General features: G+C 47.9%; 1 protein-coding gene across 1 annotated transcript in view; it reads right to left on the bottom strand.

Moving 5' to 3' along the window:
• Positions 1 to 16079, bottom strand: part of LOC311138284 (pyruvate dehydrogenase E1 component subunit beta, mitochondrial) — a gene marked incomplete at its 5' end in the record, with an annotated part of 47210 nt that overhangs the window by 13675 nt on the left and 17456 nt on the right. Inside the window, 2 exons of the mRNA XM_084172966.1 lie at positions 1102 to 1243; positions 4669 to 4760. Of these exons, the coding sequence (XP_084029092.1) occupies positions 1102 to 1243; positions 4669 to 4760 (234 nt within the window). The remainder of the gene's footprint in view (positions 1 to 1101; positions 1244 to 4668; positions 4761 to 16079) is intronic.

The following is a 16079-nucleotide window of genomic DNA, read 5'->3' as shown; positions in this document are numbered from 1 at the left end:
GCTGGGACCAAGAGACTGAAAAACAGCTTCTATCTCAAGGCCATCAGACTGTTAAATAGCCATCACTAGCCGGCTACCACCCGGTTATGTAACCCTGCACCTTAGAGGCTGCTGCCCTATATACACATAGACTTGAAATCACTGGCCACTTTAATAATGTTTACATACTGCTTTCCTCATCTCAAATGTATATACTGTATTCTATTCTACTGTATTTTAGTCTATGCCACTCCGACATTGCTCATCTTAATATTTATATATTTCTTAATTCCATTCTTTTACTTTTAGATTTGTGTGTATTGTTGTGAATTTTTAGATACTACTGCACTGTTGGAGCTAGGAACACAAGCGTTTCACTACACCCACAATAACATCTGTGTATGTGACCAATAGAATGTGATTAGATTTTAAAATGGTGACAGCCATCACTGGCAATGTCAATGCTAAAACTGGCTTTATCCATGAGTCGTCGTTCCCCCCCCCAAAAAATCTAAATTTGCGAAAAGGCCACGTGTTTCCACTTATATGAGTGCATTGGTAACAACCTAACCATTACGAAACTTTTATTAGATCAAATAAGCCTCAAGTAGCAAATTAGCAATAAAATAATTGACCAGATTCCACACTCATAGACCTCCATAAAAAAATTCCTCCCTTCGTGGGCTTATCTTCGTGGACAGATTTTGGGCGGAGTAAAATTTGCCTCTTCCACTATGATACATTTCACATTGCTTTTGCGCTACGAAAATGTAGCCGTAATTTTACATTTTAATCATTTAGTAGACGCTCTTATCCAGAGCGACTTACAGTTAGTGAATACATATATAATTATTTTTTTTCATACTGGCCCACCGTGGGAATCGAACCCACAACCCTGACGTTGCAAACGCCATGCTCTATCCCTGCCGGCCATTCCCTCCCCTACCCTGGACGACGCTGGGCCAATTGTGCGCCGCCCATGAGTCTCCCGGTCACGGCCGGCTACGACAGAGCCTGGATTCGAACCAGGATCTCTAGTGGCACAGCAAGCACTGCGATGCAGTGCCTTAGACCACTGCGCCACTCAGGAGACATGTATAATGAAAGAGAATTTCAACGTACCCTCCATGACTCTGGCACAGATCTCAGCCCCCACTCCGTACTGGGGCCAGCCCCCCTCCACTGTGACCAGATGGCCGGTCTTCATCACACTGGCCTCGATGGTGTCCACATCCAGAGGCCTTATGGTGCGCAGGTTAACCACCTGGCAGGGGCAGAACAGTACTTTAGAAATGTTGTACATTTTCAAAAACCACACACACACTCGTTGACTCAAACCTCAATCCAGAGACAGTTTAAAACGGTGCGTTGTAGATATGCAACAGTGGTCTAAATAACTTTTTTTTTTTAAATATATAGACATTTCAATTGCAGTGGGAGTACCTACACAGAGCCTTCAGAAAGTATTCATACCCCTGGACTTATTCCACATGTTGTTGTGTTACAGCCTGAATTCAAAATGGATTAAATTTTTTTTTTTTTTTTACTGCTGAATTTATTTAGGCTTGCCATAACAAAGGGGTTGAATACTTATTGACTCAAGACATTTCCGTTTTTTCATTTTGTATTAAATTTGTAAAAATTCTTAAAAACAATTCCATTTTGACATTATGGGGTATTGTGTGTAGCGGCCAGTGAAACAAAATCTAAATCAATTTTAAATTCAGGCTGTAATAACAAAATGTGTAAAAAGTCAAGGGGTGTGAATACTTTCTGAAATCAAATCTTATGTCACATGCGGCGAATAAAACAGCTGTAGACCGTGAAACGTTTACTGACAAGCCCTTCACCAACAACGCAGTTAAGAAAAGGTACTAAAGTAAAAAAGCAACAATAAAATGACAATAACAAGGCTATATACAGGGGGTACCGAGTCAATGTGCGGGGTACAGGTTAGTCCAGGTAATAACAAGGCTATATACAAGGGTACCGAGTCAATGTGCGGGGTACAGGTTAGTCCAGGTAATAACAAGGCTATATACAAGGGGTACCGAATCAATGTGCGGGGTACAGGTTAGTCCAGGTAATAACAAGGCTATATACAAGGGGTACCGAGTCAATGTGCGGGGTACAGGTTAGTCCAGGTAATAACAAGGCTATATACAGGGGGTACCGGTACCGAGTCAATGTGCGGGGGTACAGGTTAGTTGAGGTAATTTGTACATGTAGGTAGGAGTAAAGTGACTATGCATAGATAATAAACAGTGAGTAGCAGCAGCGTAAAAAAATGGGGGTCAATGTAAATAGTCCAGGTGGCCATTTGATTAATTGTTCAGTAGTCTTATGGCTTGGGGGGTAGAAGCTGTTAAGGAGCCTTTTGGACCTAGACTTGGCGCTCCGGTACCGCTTGCCGTGCTGTAGCATACAGAACAGTCTATGACTTGGGTGGCTGGAGTCTTTAACAATTTTTAGGGCCTTCCTCTGACACCGCCTGGTATAGAGGTCCTGGATGCAGGATGCTTGGCCCCAGTGATGTACTGGGCCGTACGAAGTACCCTCTGTAGTGCTTTACGGTAGGATGCCGAGCAGTTGCCATACCAGGTGGTGATGCAACCAGTCAGGATGCTCTCGATGGTGCAGCTGTATTACCTTTTGAGGATCTGGGGACCCATGCCAAATCTTTTTAGTCTAATGAGGGGGAAATAGGAATTGTCATGCCCTCTTCACGACGGTCTTGGTGTGTTTGGACCATGATAGTTTGTTGGTGATGTGGACACCAAGGAACTTGAAGCTCTCGGCCCGCTCCACTACAGCCCCGTCGATGAGAATGGGGTTGTGCTTGGTCTATAGGCTGTCTCATCGTTGTCGGTGATCAGGCCCACCACCGTTTTGTTGTCGGCAAACTTAATGATGGTGTTGGAGACGTGCTTGGCCATGCAGTCATGGGTGAACAGGGAGTACAGGAGGGGACTGAGTACGCACCCCTGAGGGGCCCCCGTGTTGAGGATCAGCGTGGCAGATGTGTTGTTGCCTACCCTCACCACCAGGGGATGGCCCGTCAGGAAGTCCAGGATCCAGTTGCAGAGGGAGGTGTTTAGTCCCAGGGTCCTTAGCTTAGTGATGAGCTTTGAGGGCACTATGGTGTTGAACGCTGAGCTGTAGTCAATGAATAGCATTCTCACGTAGGTGTTCCTTTTCTCCAGTTGGGAAAGGGCAGTGTGGAGTGCAATTGAGAGTGCGTCATCTGTGGATCTGTTGGGGCGGTATGCAAATTGGAGTGTGTCTAGGGTTTCTGGGATAATGGTGTTGATGTGAGCCATGACCAGCCTTTCAAAGCACTTCATAGCTACAGATGTGAGTGCTACAGGTCACCTTGGCGTTCTTGGGCACAGGGACCATTGTAACAAAAAGTCAAAGGGTCAGAATACATTCCGAATGCACTGTATGTACGGTCACTGTAGGGACGACGTTATCATCGATGCACTTATTGATGACGCCGGTGACTGAACGCCATCGGATGAATCCCGGAACATATTCCAGTCTGTGCTAGCAAAACAGTCCTGTAGCTTAGCATCTGCGTCATCTGACCACTTCCGTATTGAGCGAGTCACTGGTACTTCCTGCTTAAGTTCTTGCTTGTAAGCAGGAATCAGGAGGATAGAATTATGGTCAGATTTCCCAAATGGAGGGCGAGGGAGAGCTTTGTATGCGTCTCTGTGTGTGGAGTAAAGGTGGTCTAGAGTTATTTTTCCTCTGGTTGACATGCTGGTAGAAATGAGGTAAAATGGATTTAAGTTTTCCTGCATTAAAGTCCCCGGCCACTAGGTGCGCCACTTTGGGATGAGCATTTTCTTGTTTGCTTATGGCCGTATACAGCTCGTTGAGTGCGGTCTTAATGCCAGCATTGGTTTGTGGTGGTAAATAGACAGCTACGAAAAATGTAGACAAACTCTTGAGGTACTCTACCTCAGACGAGCAAAACCTCAAGACTTCCTTAATATTAGAGCTCGCACACCAGCTGTTATTGACAAATAGACACAGACCACCACATTTGTGAAACATAAGATATTACAGTTTTAAATGTCCCGTTGGTAGGATATTCTTGAACGGAGCTCATCCAGTTTATTCTCCAGTGATTGCACGTTGGCCAATAGGACGGGTGGTAGAGGCGGGTTAACCACTCGCCGACGAATTCACACAAGACACCAGGATCTGCGCCCCCTGTTTCTCCGTCTCCTCTTCATGTGAATGACGGTGATTTGGGCCCGGTCCGGGAGCACCAGGATCTCCACCCCCTGTATCTCTGTCTCCTCTTCATGTGAATGACGGTGATTTGGGCCCGGTCCGGGAGCAGCAGTATATCCATCGCGTCCGACTCGTTAAAGAAAAAGTATTAGTCCAGTTCGAGGTGAGTAATCGCTGTTCTGATATCCACAAGCTCTTTCCGGTCATAAGAGACAGTAGCAGAAACATAATGTACAAAAAAAGTTAAACAATGCAATTTTTAAAAAAATACAAAATATCCCAATTTGTTAGGAGCCCATAAAACGGCAGCCACCCCCTCCGGCGTCATTCTCATCTAGCAGTTGGACTACAGGTGATAATGCTTATTGTTAGGCATTGTAAATTCAGTTGATATAAAAAACCAGTACGAATCTCATTTTTTGACCCCATAAATAGGACACTCACCTCACATTCAACCCCTTCCTTAGCCAGGACAGCCGCTGCGTCCAGACAGAAACCCACACAGCGGGAATGCGACACTAGAGTGACATGGGTTCCTGGAGTAAACAGACAGACAGAAACCCACACAGCGGGAATGGGACACTAGAGTGATATGGGTTCCTGGAGTAAACAGACAGACAGAAACCCACACAGCGGGAATGCGACACTAGAGTGACATGGGTTCCTGGAGTAAACAGACAGACAGAAACACACACAGCGGGAATGGGACACTAGAGTGATATGGGTTCCTGGAGTAAACAGACAGACAGAAACCCACACAGCGGGAATGGGACACTAGAGTGATATGGGTTCCTGGAGTAAACAGACAGACAGAAACCCACACAGCGGGAATGGGACACTAGAGTGATATGGGTTCCTGGAGTAAACAGACAGACAGAAACACACACAGCGGGAATGGGACACTAGAGTGATATGGGTTCCTGGAGTAAACAGACAGACAGAAACCCACACAGCGGGAATGGGACACTAGAGTGATATGGGTTCCTGGAGTAAACAGACAGACAGAAACCCACACAGCGGGAATGGGACACTAGAGTGATATGGGTTCCTGGAGTAAACAGACAGACAGAAACCCACACAGCGGGAATGGGACACTAGAGTGATATGGGTTCCTGGAGTAAACAGACAGACAGAAACCCACACAGCGGGAATGGGACACTAGAGTGATATGGGTTCCTGGAGTAAACAGACAGACAGAAACCCACACAGCGGGAATGGGACACTAGAGTGACATGGGTTCCTGGAGTAAACAGACAGGCAGGCAGACATGGTTGGGTAGTGTACAATATGTTGTCTATCTGTGTTGTAACGAGAGCCTCCTTAGCTGTGGGTGGTGGGAAACAGAAAACTACTCAGTACCACATTCCAGGCCAAGATTGACAGTTCTGTTATTGACCCCTTACATTTTACATTTTAGTCATTTAGCAGACGCTCTTATCCAGAGCGACTTACAGGAGCAGGTAGGGTTAAGTGCCTTGCTTAAGGGCACATCGACAGATTTTTCACCTAGTCGGCTCGGGGATCAAGTCATCTTTCTCCTTTTACCTGAGTGGCCTAGAGGGGGGGGGTCAGGAGACAAAAAACAGACACCTTCTGCAAATCAGCAGACCGCCTCGTGATCTGCATGTGTTACTGGGGATGACCAGCCAGGCTTTCAAGTAGCCAGGGATGTGTATTGCAAGGGAAGAGAAGTGAGGAACTTTTTTAATTTTAAAAAAACTCTTTGTAACAAAATAAATGGCACCAATACAGACCAATGACCCTTATGAACAATGTATTAAACTGGATGACATGTTGGTATAACTTGAAGCATTTTCTCCTGGTTGTTCTATGTCATTAGGACGGCAGGTAGCTTAGTGGTTAAGAGCGTTGTGCCAGTAACCGAAAGGTCGCTGGTTCTAATCCCCGAGCCGACTAGGTGAAAAATCTGTCGATGTGCCCTTGAGCAAGGCACTTAGCCCTAATTGCTCCTGTAAATCGCTCTGGACTAAAAATGTAAAAAGGGATGAGGATTTACTGTGACATAGAAGGGATGTTTGGTACCTGCAGGCAGCGCATTTCATCCTAGAGACTTAAACTGTTTTCTGTACAGTAGAAACATTCTGTGAACACTCATGAGGAAATCGCAGATTAATCTCATATGAACATAAACGTGCGGGGTTCTCCAAATCAAATCAGAGCCCGCCCTCTGTATCACTACGAATTACAGGACTTGCTAACAGACGTGGTGATCAAGTTTCTTCGAGATGCGGCCACACCAAGTTGAACTGAATGATCCCATCTCCTTGGAAATCAAACACCTATCGACGAGAACCTATCCTACTCAATCGTCCCAGAGAACCTGCGGAGAGCACTGTTGCTCATTCAAGACCAACGGACTGAGTTCACAATACATCCCGGCTGGGATCAGAGAAAGAGCGGAAAAGACTCTAATAGACTTTACTTTCCTGGACTGAGGACTGAGCGAGAGCGGCTGGTCTCTTTTTGGCCTGGCCTCATAGCACAACTGTCGAGAGAAAAAGGACGCCAGAGCTTTTCTTCATCCTATCCTAGAGGAAACCAACTGGGCAGGCAACATCAGCATACAACTAAAATGACCCACTGCATTCTCACGTTCCTCTGGAAGTGGCGTTGTGTGTAAAGTGGTGGAAGTCATTGAGTAATTGTGGTACGGCAGGTCTAAATTTACAAGCCCATGATCAATACTGTCCCGGCATTGTCAACGTCGGATGCTAACTGATAGCCTAGCCCAGCCCATTGTCTAGTCCTGTTTGGTGAAGCTCTCTATAATTCATGCGTGTGAAAGCTGTCGATGTAGCCCTCTCAAACTTTCTCTTTCAATGAATAAGAATCATATCATTCTTATTCATTCAGACAGTCAGTCTGGGGCCATGTCAGATGGACAGTCTGGGGCCATGTTAGATGGACAGTCTGGGGCCACGTTAACCTCCCCTCTCAGATGGACAGTCTGGGGCCGTGTTAGATGGACAGTCTGGGGCCACGTTAACCTCCCCTCTCAGATGGACAGTCTGGGGCCACGTTAACCTCCCCTCTCAGATGGACAGTCTGGGGCCGTGTCAGATGGACAGTCTGGGGCCGTGTTAACCTCCCCTCTCAGATGGACAGTCTGGGGCCATGTTAACCTCCCCTCTCAGATGGACAGTCTGGGGCCGTGTCAGATGGACAGTCTGGGGCCGTGTTAACCTCCCCTCTCAGATGGACAGTCTGGGGCCGTGTCAGATGGACAGTCTGGGGCCATGTCAGATGGACAGACAGTCTGGGGCCATGTCAGATGGACAGTCTGGGGCCATGTTAACCTCCCCTCTCAGATGGACAGACAGTCTGGGGCCATGTCAGATGGACAGTCTGGGGCCATGTTAACCTCCCCTCTCAGATGGACAGTCAGTCTGGGGCCATGTCAGATGGACAGACAGTCTGGGGCCATGTCAGATGGACAGTCTGGGGCCATGTTAACCTCCCCTCTCAGATGGACAGTCAGTCTGGGGCCATGTCAGATGGACAGTCTGGGGCCGTGTCAGATGGACAGTCTGGGGCCATGTCAGATGGACAGTCTGGGGCCACATTAACCTCCCCTCTCAGATGGACAGTCTGGGGACGTGTTAGATGGACAGTCTGGGGCCGTGTTAACCTCCCCTCTCAGATGGACAGTCTGGGGCCACGTTAACCTCCCCTCTCAGATGGACAGTCTGGGGCCGTGTCAGATGGACAGTCTGGGGCCGTGTTAACCTCCCCTCTCAGATGGACAGTCTGGGGCCACGTTAAACTCCCCTCTCAGATGGACAGTCTGGGGCCGTGTTAACCTCCCCTCTCAGATGGACAGTCTGGGGCCGTGTCAGATGGACAGTCTGGGGCCGTGTCAGATGGACAGTCTGGGGCCAAGTTAACCTCCCCTCTCAGATGGACAGTCTGGGGCCGTGTCAGATGGACAGTCTGGGGCCGTGTTAACCTCCCCTCTCAGATGGACAGTCTGGGGCCAAGTTAACCTCCCCTCTCAGATGGACAGTCTGGGGCCGTGTTAACCTCCCCTCTCAGATGGACAGTCTGGGGCCATTTTAACCTCCCCTCTCAGATGGACAGTCTGGGGCCGTGTTAACCTCCCCTCTCAGATGGACAGTCTGGGGCCGTGTCAGATGGACAGTCTGGGGCCGTGTCAGATGGACAGACAGTCTGGGGCCATGTCAGATGGACAGACAGTCTGGGGCCATGTCAGATGGACAGTCTGGGGCCATGTTAACCTCCCCTCTCAGATGGACAGTCAGTCTGGGGCCATGTTAACCTCCCCTCTCAGATGGACAGTCTGGGGCCGTGTCAGATGGACAGTCTGGGGCCGTGTCAGATGGACAGTCTGGGGCCATGTCAGATGGACAGACAGTCTGGGGCCGTGTTAACCTCCCCTCTCAGATGGACAGTCTGGGGCCGTGTTAACCTCCCCTCTCAGATGGACAGTCTGGGGCCGTGTCAGATGGACAGTCTGGGGCCATGTCAGATGGACAGACAGTCTGGGGCCGTGTTAACCTCCCCTCTCAGATGGACAGTCTGGGGCCGTGTTAACCTCCCCTCTCAGATGGACAGTCAGGGGCCAAGTTAACCTCCCCTCTCAGATGGACAGTCTGAGGCCGTGTTAACCTCCCCTCTCAGATGGACAGTCTGGGGCCGTGTTAACCTCCCCTCTCAGATGGACAGACAGTCTGGGGCCATGTCAGATGGACAGTCTGGGGCCATGTTAACCTCCCCTCTCAGATGGACAGACAGTCTGGGGCCATGTCAGATGGACAGTCTGGGGCCATGTTAACCTCCCCTCTCAGATGGACAGTCAGTCTGGGGCCATGTCAGATGGACAGTCTGGGGCCGTGTCAGATGGACAGTCTGGGGCCATGTCAGATGGACAGTCTGGGGCCGTGTTAGATGGACAGTCTGGGGCCGTGTTAGATGGACAGTCTGGGGCCGTGTTAACCTCCCCTCTCAGATGGACAGTCTGGGGCCATGTTAACCTCCCCTCTCAGATGGACAGTCTGGGGCCGTGTTAGATGGACAGTCTGGGGCCGTGTTAGATGGACAGTCTGGGGCCGTGTTAGATGGACAGTCTGGGGCCGTGTTAACCTCCCCTCTCAGATGGACAGTCTGGGGCCAAGTTAACCTCCCCTCTCAGATGGACAGTCTGGGGCCAAGTTAACCTCCCCTCTCAGATGGACAGTCTGGGGCCGTGTCAGATGGACAGTCTGGGGCCGTGTTAACCTCCCCTCTCAGATGGACAGTCTGGGGCCAAGTTAACCTCCCCTCTCAGATGGACAGTCTGGGGCCACGTTAACCTCCCCTCTCAGATGGACAGTCTGAGGCCGTGTTAACCTCCCCTCTCAGATGGACAGTCTGGGGCCGTGTTAACCTCCCCTCTCAGATGGACAGTCTGGGGCCATGTTAACCTCCCCTCTCAGATGGACAGTCTGGGGCCGTGTTAACCTCCCCTCTCAGATGGACAGTCTGGGGCCGTGTCAGATGGACAGTCTGGGGCCGTGTCAGATGGACAGACAGTCTGGGGCCATGTCAGATGGACAGTCTGGGGCCATGTTAACCTCCCCTCTCAGATGGACAGTCAGTCTGGGGCCGTGTCAGATGGTCAGTCTGGGGACATGTTAACCTCCCCTCTCAGATGGACAGACAGTCTGGGGCCATGTCAGATGGACAGACAGTCTGGGGCCATGTCAGATGGACAGTCTGGGGCCATGTTAACCTCCCCTCTCAGATGGACAGACAGTCTGGGGCCATGTCAGATGGACAGTCTGGGGCCATGTTAACCTCCCCTCTCAGATGGACAGTCAGTCTGGGGCCATGTCAGATGGACAGTCTGGGGCCGTGTCAGATGGACAGTCTGGGGCCATGTCAGATGGACAGACAGTCTGGGGCCGTGTCAGATGGACAGTCTGGGGCCGTGTTAACCTCCCCTCTCAGATGGACAGTCTGGGGCCACGTTAACCTCCCCTCTCAGATGGACAGTCTGGGGCCGTGTTAACCTCCCCTCTCAGATGGACAGTCTGGGGCCGTGTCAGATGGACAGTCTGGGGCCGTGTCAGATGGACAGTCTGGGGCCGTGTCAGATGGACAGTCTGGGGCCAAGTTAACCTCCCCTCTCAGATGGACAGTCTGGGGCCGTGTCAGATGGACAGTCTGGGGCCGTGTTAACCTCCCCTCTCAGATGGACAGTCTGGGGCCAAGTTAACCTCCCCTCTCAGATGGACAGTCTGGGGCCACGTTAACCTCCCCTCTCAGATGGACAGTCTGAGGCCGTGTTAGATGGACAGTCTGGGGCCGTGTTAGATGGACAGTCTGGGGCCAAGTTAACCTCCCCTCTCAGATGGACAGTCTGGGGCCGTGTCAGATGGACAGTCTGGGGCCGTGTCAGATGGACAGTCTGGGGCCGTGTCAGATGGACAGTCTGGGGCCGTGTCAGATGGACAGTCTGGGGCCGTGTCAGATGGACAGTCTGGGGCCGTGTTAACCTCCCCTCTCAGATGGACAGTCTGGGGCCAAGTTAACCTCCCCTCTCAGATGGACAGTCTGGGGCCACGTTAACCTCCCCTCTCAGATGGACAGTCTGAGGCCGTGTTAGATGGACAGTCTGGGGCCGTGTTAGATGGACAGTCTGGGGCCGTGTTAACCTCCCCTCTCAGATGGACAGTCTGGGGCCGTGTTAACCTCCCCTCTCAGATGGACAGTCTGGGGCCGTGTTAACCTCCCCTCTCAGATGGACAGTCTAGGGCCGTGTTAACCTCCCCTCTCATGTAAGAAAGTCATGACCATCATATCTTAAAAGAAAGAGGATCATTTTGTCCATGTGTTAAACTGCAAGTTAGACCAATTCCAGTCCCCTTTCTTAGGGGCTCCGGGGTCCTCCACGGGATCATGTTTATGTAGAAGGACTGACAAGCTCAGTACTTTTTAAAAAAGGACATTCTACTCCAAAATTAATGAAAATAAAATGACGCTGACACCATCTAAAATATTAATTTCCACCTCCAGAAATGGCCCCAAAAATTATGTTAAAATTATTTGTACATGTTGGACCATGTATATAACCTAAAGTCTATATTATCAGATGCGCTGTTAGCAGTAAGCATCATCACCTGTAGCCCAACTGATGCAGCACAGTGGATATAAAATGTACATGGGCTGAAGCATGGGGTTCGTCCATCTGCATTTACCCCATTGGACACAACATCCTGATTGTTATTATCGGTTTCTATTACAAAGTATGTGATTGCCCCGTTAAGAGCTCTGTTACTCAGCTGCTCCTAAACCATGGTTGAAATGCTGGTTGTAAAACGATGCCACCAAGCAACTGAAGGGGTAGATAAATAAACGTTGTAGCAATGGAAAACTGGGATCCCCCTCTTTACTAACAAAGGTCAAAACTGTTTCCCTGCGATTGCATTAAAACTTGTTGTGCATTGACTGCTTGTCAGAATACATGTTTCCCTCCTATGGCTCTCCCAACTTGAATGCACCCGAGAGGAATATCACTCTCACTTAGAGCACACAACAAGCCAACTATTCTACTATGGGGTTGTCTGGTTTAGTTAATTAACACCATTACATGACTAGTTAAATAGGTCAACTATTCTACTATGGGGTTGTCTGGTTTAGTTAATTAACACCATTACATGACTAGTTAAATAGGTCAACTATTCTACTATGGGGTTGTCTGGTTTAGTTAATTAACACCATTACATGACTAGTTAAATAGGTCAACTATTCTACTATGGGGTTGTCTGGTTTAGTTAATTAACACCATTACATGACTAGGTAAATAGGTCAACTATTCTACTATGGGGGTGTCTGGTTTAGTTTAATAACAACATTACATGACTAGTTAAATAGGTCAACTATTCTACTATGGGGTTGTCTGGATTAGTTTAATAACAACATTACATGACTAGTTAAATAGGTCAACTATTCTACTATGCGGTTGTCTGGATTAGTTTAATAACAACATTACATGACTAGTTAAATAGGTCAACTATTCTACTATGGGGTTGTCTGGTTTAGTTGAATAACAACATTACATGACTAGTTAAATAGGTCAACTATTCTACTATGGGGTTGTCTGGTTTAGTATAATAACACCATTACATGACTAGTTAAATAGGTCAACTATTCTACTATGCGGTTGTCTGGTTTAGTTGAATAACACCATTACATGACTAGTTAAATAGGTCAACTATTCTACTATGGGGTTGTCTGGATTAGTTGAATAACAACATTACATGACTAGTTAAATAGGTCAACTATTCTACTATGGGGGTGTCTGGATTAGTTGAATAACACCATTACATGACTAGTTAAATAGGTCAACTATTCTACTATGCGGTTGTCTGGTTTAGTTAATTAACACCATTACATGACTAGTTAAATAGGTCAACTATTCTACTATGCGGTTGTCTGGTTTAGTTAATTAACACCATTACATGACTAGTTAAATAGGTCAACTATTCTACTATGGGGTTGTCTGGATTAGTTGAATAACAACATTACATGACTAGTTAAATAGGTCAACTATTCTACTATGGGGTTGTCTGGATTAGTTGAATAACAACATTACATGACTAGTTAAATAGGTCAACTATTCTACTATGGGGTTGTCTGGATTAGTTGAATAACACCATTACATGACTAGTTAAATAGGTCAACTATTCTACTATGGGGTTGTCTGGATTAGTTGAATAACAACATTACATGACTAGTTAAATAGGTCAACTATTCTACTATGGGGTTGTCTGGATTAGTTGAATAACAACATTACATGACTAGTTAAATAGGTCAACTATTCTACTATGGGGTTGTCTGGTTTAGTATAATAACACCATTACATGACTAGTTAAATAGGTCAACTATTCTACTATGGGGTTGTCTGGTTTAGTTGAATAACAACATTACATGTCAAAAACAGTAGCAGTGGAAAGTTCAATGCTGAGTGATAAACAAGAGGCTTTGAATTACTTTACCAGCAGCAACACACCTCTGTCTGAGTCTTTACCAGCAGCTACACACCTCTGTCTGAGTCTTTACCAGCAGCTACAGTAGGTTACACACCTCTGTCTGAGTCTTTACCAGCAGCTACACACCTCTGTCTGAGTCTTTACCAGCAGCTACAGTAGGTTACACACCTCTGTCTGAGTCTTTACCAGCAGCTACAGTAGGCTACACACCTCTGTCTGAGTCTTTACCAGCAGCTACACACCTCAGTCTGAGTCTTTACCAGCAGCTACACACCTCTGTCTGAGTCTTTACCAGCAGCTACAGTAGGTTACACACCTCTGTCTGAGTCTTTACCAGCAGCTACACACCTCTGTCTGAGTCTTTACCAGCAGCTACAGTAGGTTACACACCTCTGTTTGAGTCTTTACCAGCAGCTTCAGTAGGTTACACACCTCAGTCTGAGTCTTTACCAGCAGCTACAGTAGGTTACACACCTCTGTCTGAGTCTTTACCAGCAGCTACAGTAGGCTACACACCTCTGTCTGAGTCTTTACCAGCAGCTACAGTAGGTTACACACCTCTGTCTGAGTCTTTACCAGCAGCTACAGTAGGCTACACACCTCTGTCTGAGTCTTTACCAGCAGCTACAGTAGGTTACACACCTCTGTCTGAGTCTTTACCAGCAGCTACAGTAGGCTACACACCTCTGTCTGAGTCTTTACCAGCAGCTACAGTAGGTTACACACCTCTGTCTGAGTCTTTAACAGCAGCTACAGTAGGTTACACACCTCTGAGTCTTTACCAGCAGCTACACACCTCAGTCTGAATCTTTACCAGCAGCTACACACCTCTGTCTGAGTCTTTACCAGCAGCTACAGTAGGTTACACACCTCTGTCTGAGTCTTTACCAGCAGCTACACACCTCTGTCTGAGTCTTTACCAGCAGCTACAGTAGGTTACACACCTCTGTCTGAGTCTTTACCAGCAGCTTCAGTAGGTTACACACCTCAGTCTGAGTCTTTACCAGCAGCTACAGTAGGTTACACACCTCTGTCTGAGTCTTTACCAGCAGCTACAGTAGGCTACACACCTCTGTCTGAGTCTTTACCAGCAGCTACAGTAGGTTACACACCTCTGTCTGAGTCTTTACCAGCAGCTACAGTAGGCTACACACCTCTGTCTGAGTCTTTACCAGCAGCTACAGTAGGTTACACACCTCTGTCTGAGTCTTTACCAGCAGCTACAGTAGGCTACAAACCTCTGTCTGAGTCTTTACCAGCAGCTACAGTAGGTTACACACCTCTGTCTGAGTCTTTACCAGCAGCTACAGTAGGCTACACACCTCTGTCTGAGTCTTTACCAGCAGCTACAGTAGGCTACACACCTCTGTCTGAGTCTTTACCAGCAGCTACAGTAGGTTACACACCTCTGTCTGAGTCTTTACCAGCAGCTACAGTAGACTACACACCTCTGTCTGAGTCTTTACCAGCAGCTACAGTAGGTTACACACCTCTGTCTGAGTCTTTACCAGCAGCTACAGTAGGTTACACACCTCTGTCTGAGTCTTTACCAGCAGCTACACACCTCTGTCTGAGTCTTTACCAGCAGCTACAGTAGACTACACACCTCTGTCTGAGTCTTTACCAGCAGCTACAGTAGGTTACACACCTCTGTCTGAGTCTTTACCAGCAGATACAGTAGGTTACACACCTCTGTCTGAGTCTTTACCAGCAGCTACAGTAGGTTACACACCTCTGTCTGAGTCTTTACCAGCAGCTACACACCTCTGTCTGAGTCTTTACCAGCAGCTACAGTAGGTTACACACCTCTGTCTGAGTCTTTACCAGCAGCTACAGTAGGCTACACACCTCTGTCTGAGTCTTTACCAGCAGCTACAGTAGGTTACACACCTCTGTCTGAGTCTTTACCAGCAGCTAGAGTAGGTTACACACCTCTGTCTGAGTCTTTACCAGCAGCTACAGTAGATTACACACCTCTGTCTGAGTCTTTACCAGCAGCTACAGTAGGTTACACACCTCTGTCTGAGTCTTTACCAGCAGCTACAGTAGGTTACACACCTCTGTCTGAGTCTTTACCAGCAGCTACAGTAGGTTACACACCTCTGTCTGAGTCTTTACCAGCATCTACAGTAGGTTACACACCTCTGTCTGAGTCTTTACCAGCAGCTACACACCTCTGTCTGAGTCTTTACCAGCAGCTACAGTAGGTTACACACCTCTGTCTGAGTCTTTACCAGCAGCTACAGTAGGTTACACACCTCTGTCTGAGTCTTTACCAGCAGCTACAGTAGGTTACACACCTCTGTCTGAGTCTTTACCAGCAGCTACAGTAGGTTCCACACGTCTGTCTGAGTCTTTACCAGCAGCTACAGTAGGTTACACACCTCTGTCTGAGTCTTTACCAGCAGCTAGAGTAGGTTACACACCTCTGTCTGAGTCTTTACCAGCAGCTACAGTATGTTACACACCTCTGTCTGAGTCTTTACCAGCAGCTACAGTAGGTTACACACCTCTGTCTGAGTCTTTACCAGCAGCTACATACCTCCGTCTGAGACTTTACCAGCAGCTACAGTAGGTTACACACCTCTGTCTGAGTCTTTACCAGCATCTACAGTAGGTTACACACCTCTGTCTGAGTCTTTACCAGCAGCTACACACCTCTGTCTGAGTCTTTACCAGCAGCTACAGTAGGTTACACACCTCTGTCTGAGTCTTTACCAGCAGCTACAGTAGGTTACACACCTCTGTCTGAGTCTTTACCAGCAGCTACAGTAGGTTACACACCTCTGTCTGAGTCTTTACCAGCAGCTACAGTAGGTTACACACCTCTGTCTGAGTCTTTAC

Source organism: Coregonus lavaretus (genome assembly GCF_964263955.1).
Source record: "Coregonus lavaretus genome assembly, chromosome: 12".
Lineage (NCBI taxonomy): Eukaryota > Metazoa > Chordata > Actinopteri > Salmoniformes > Salmonidae > Coregonus > Coregonus lavaretus.
The sequence above is the reverse complement of the archived record's forward strand: the minus strand, read 5'-3'. Positions and strand labels throughout refer to the sequence as shown.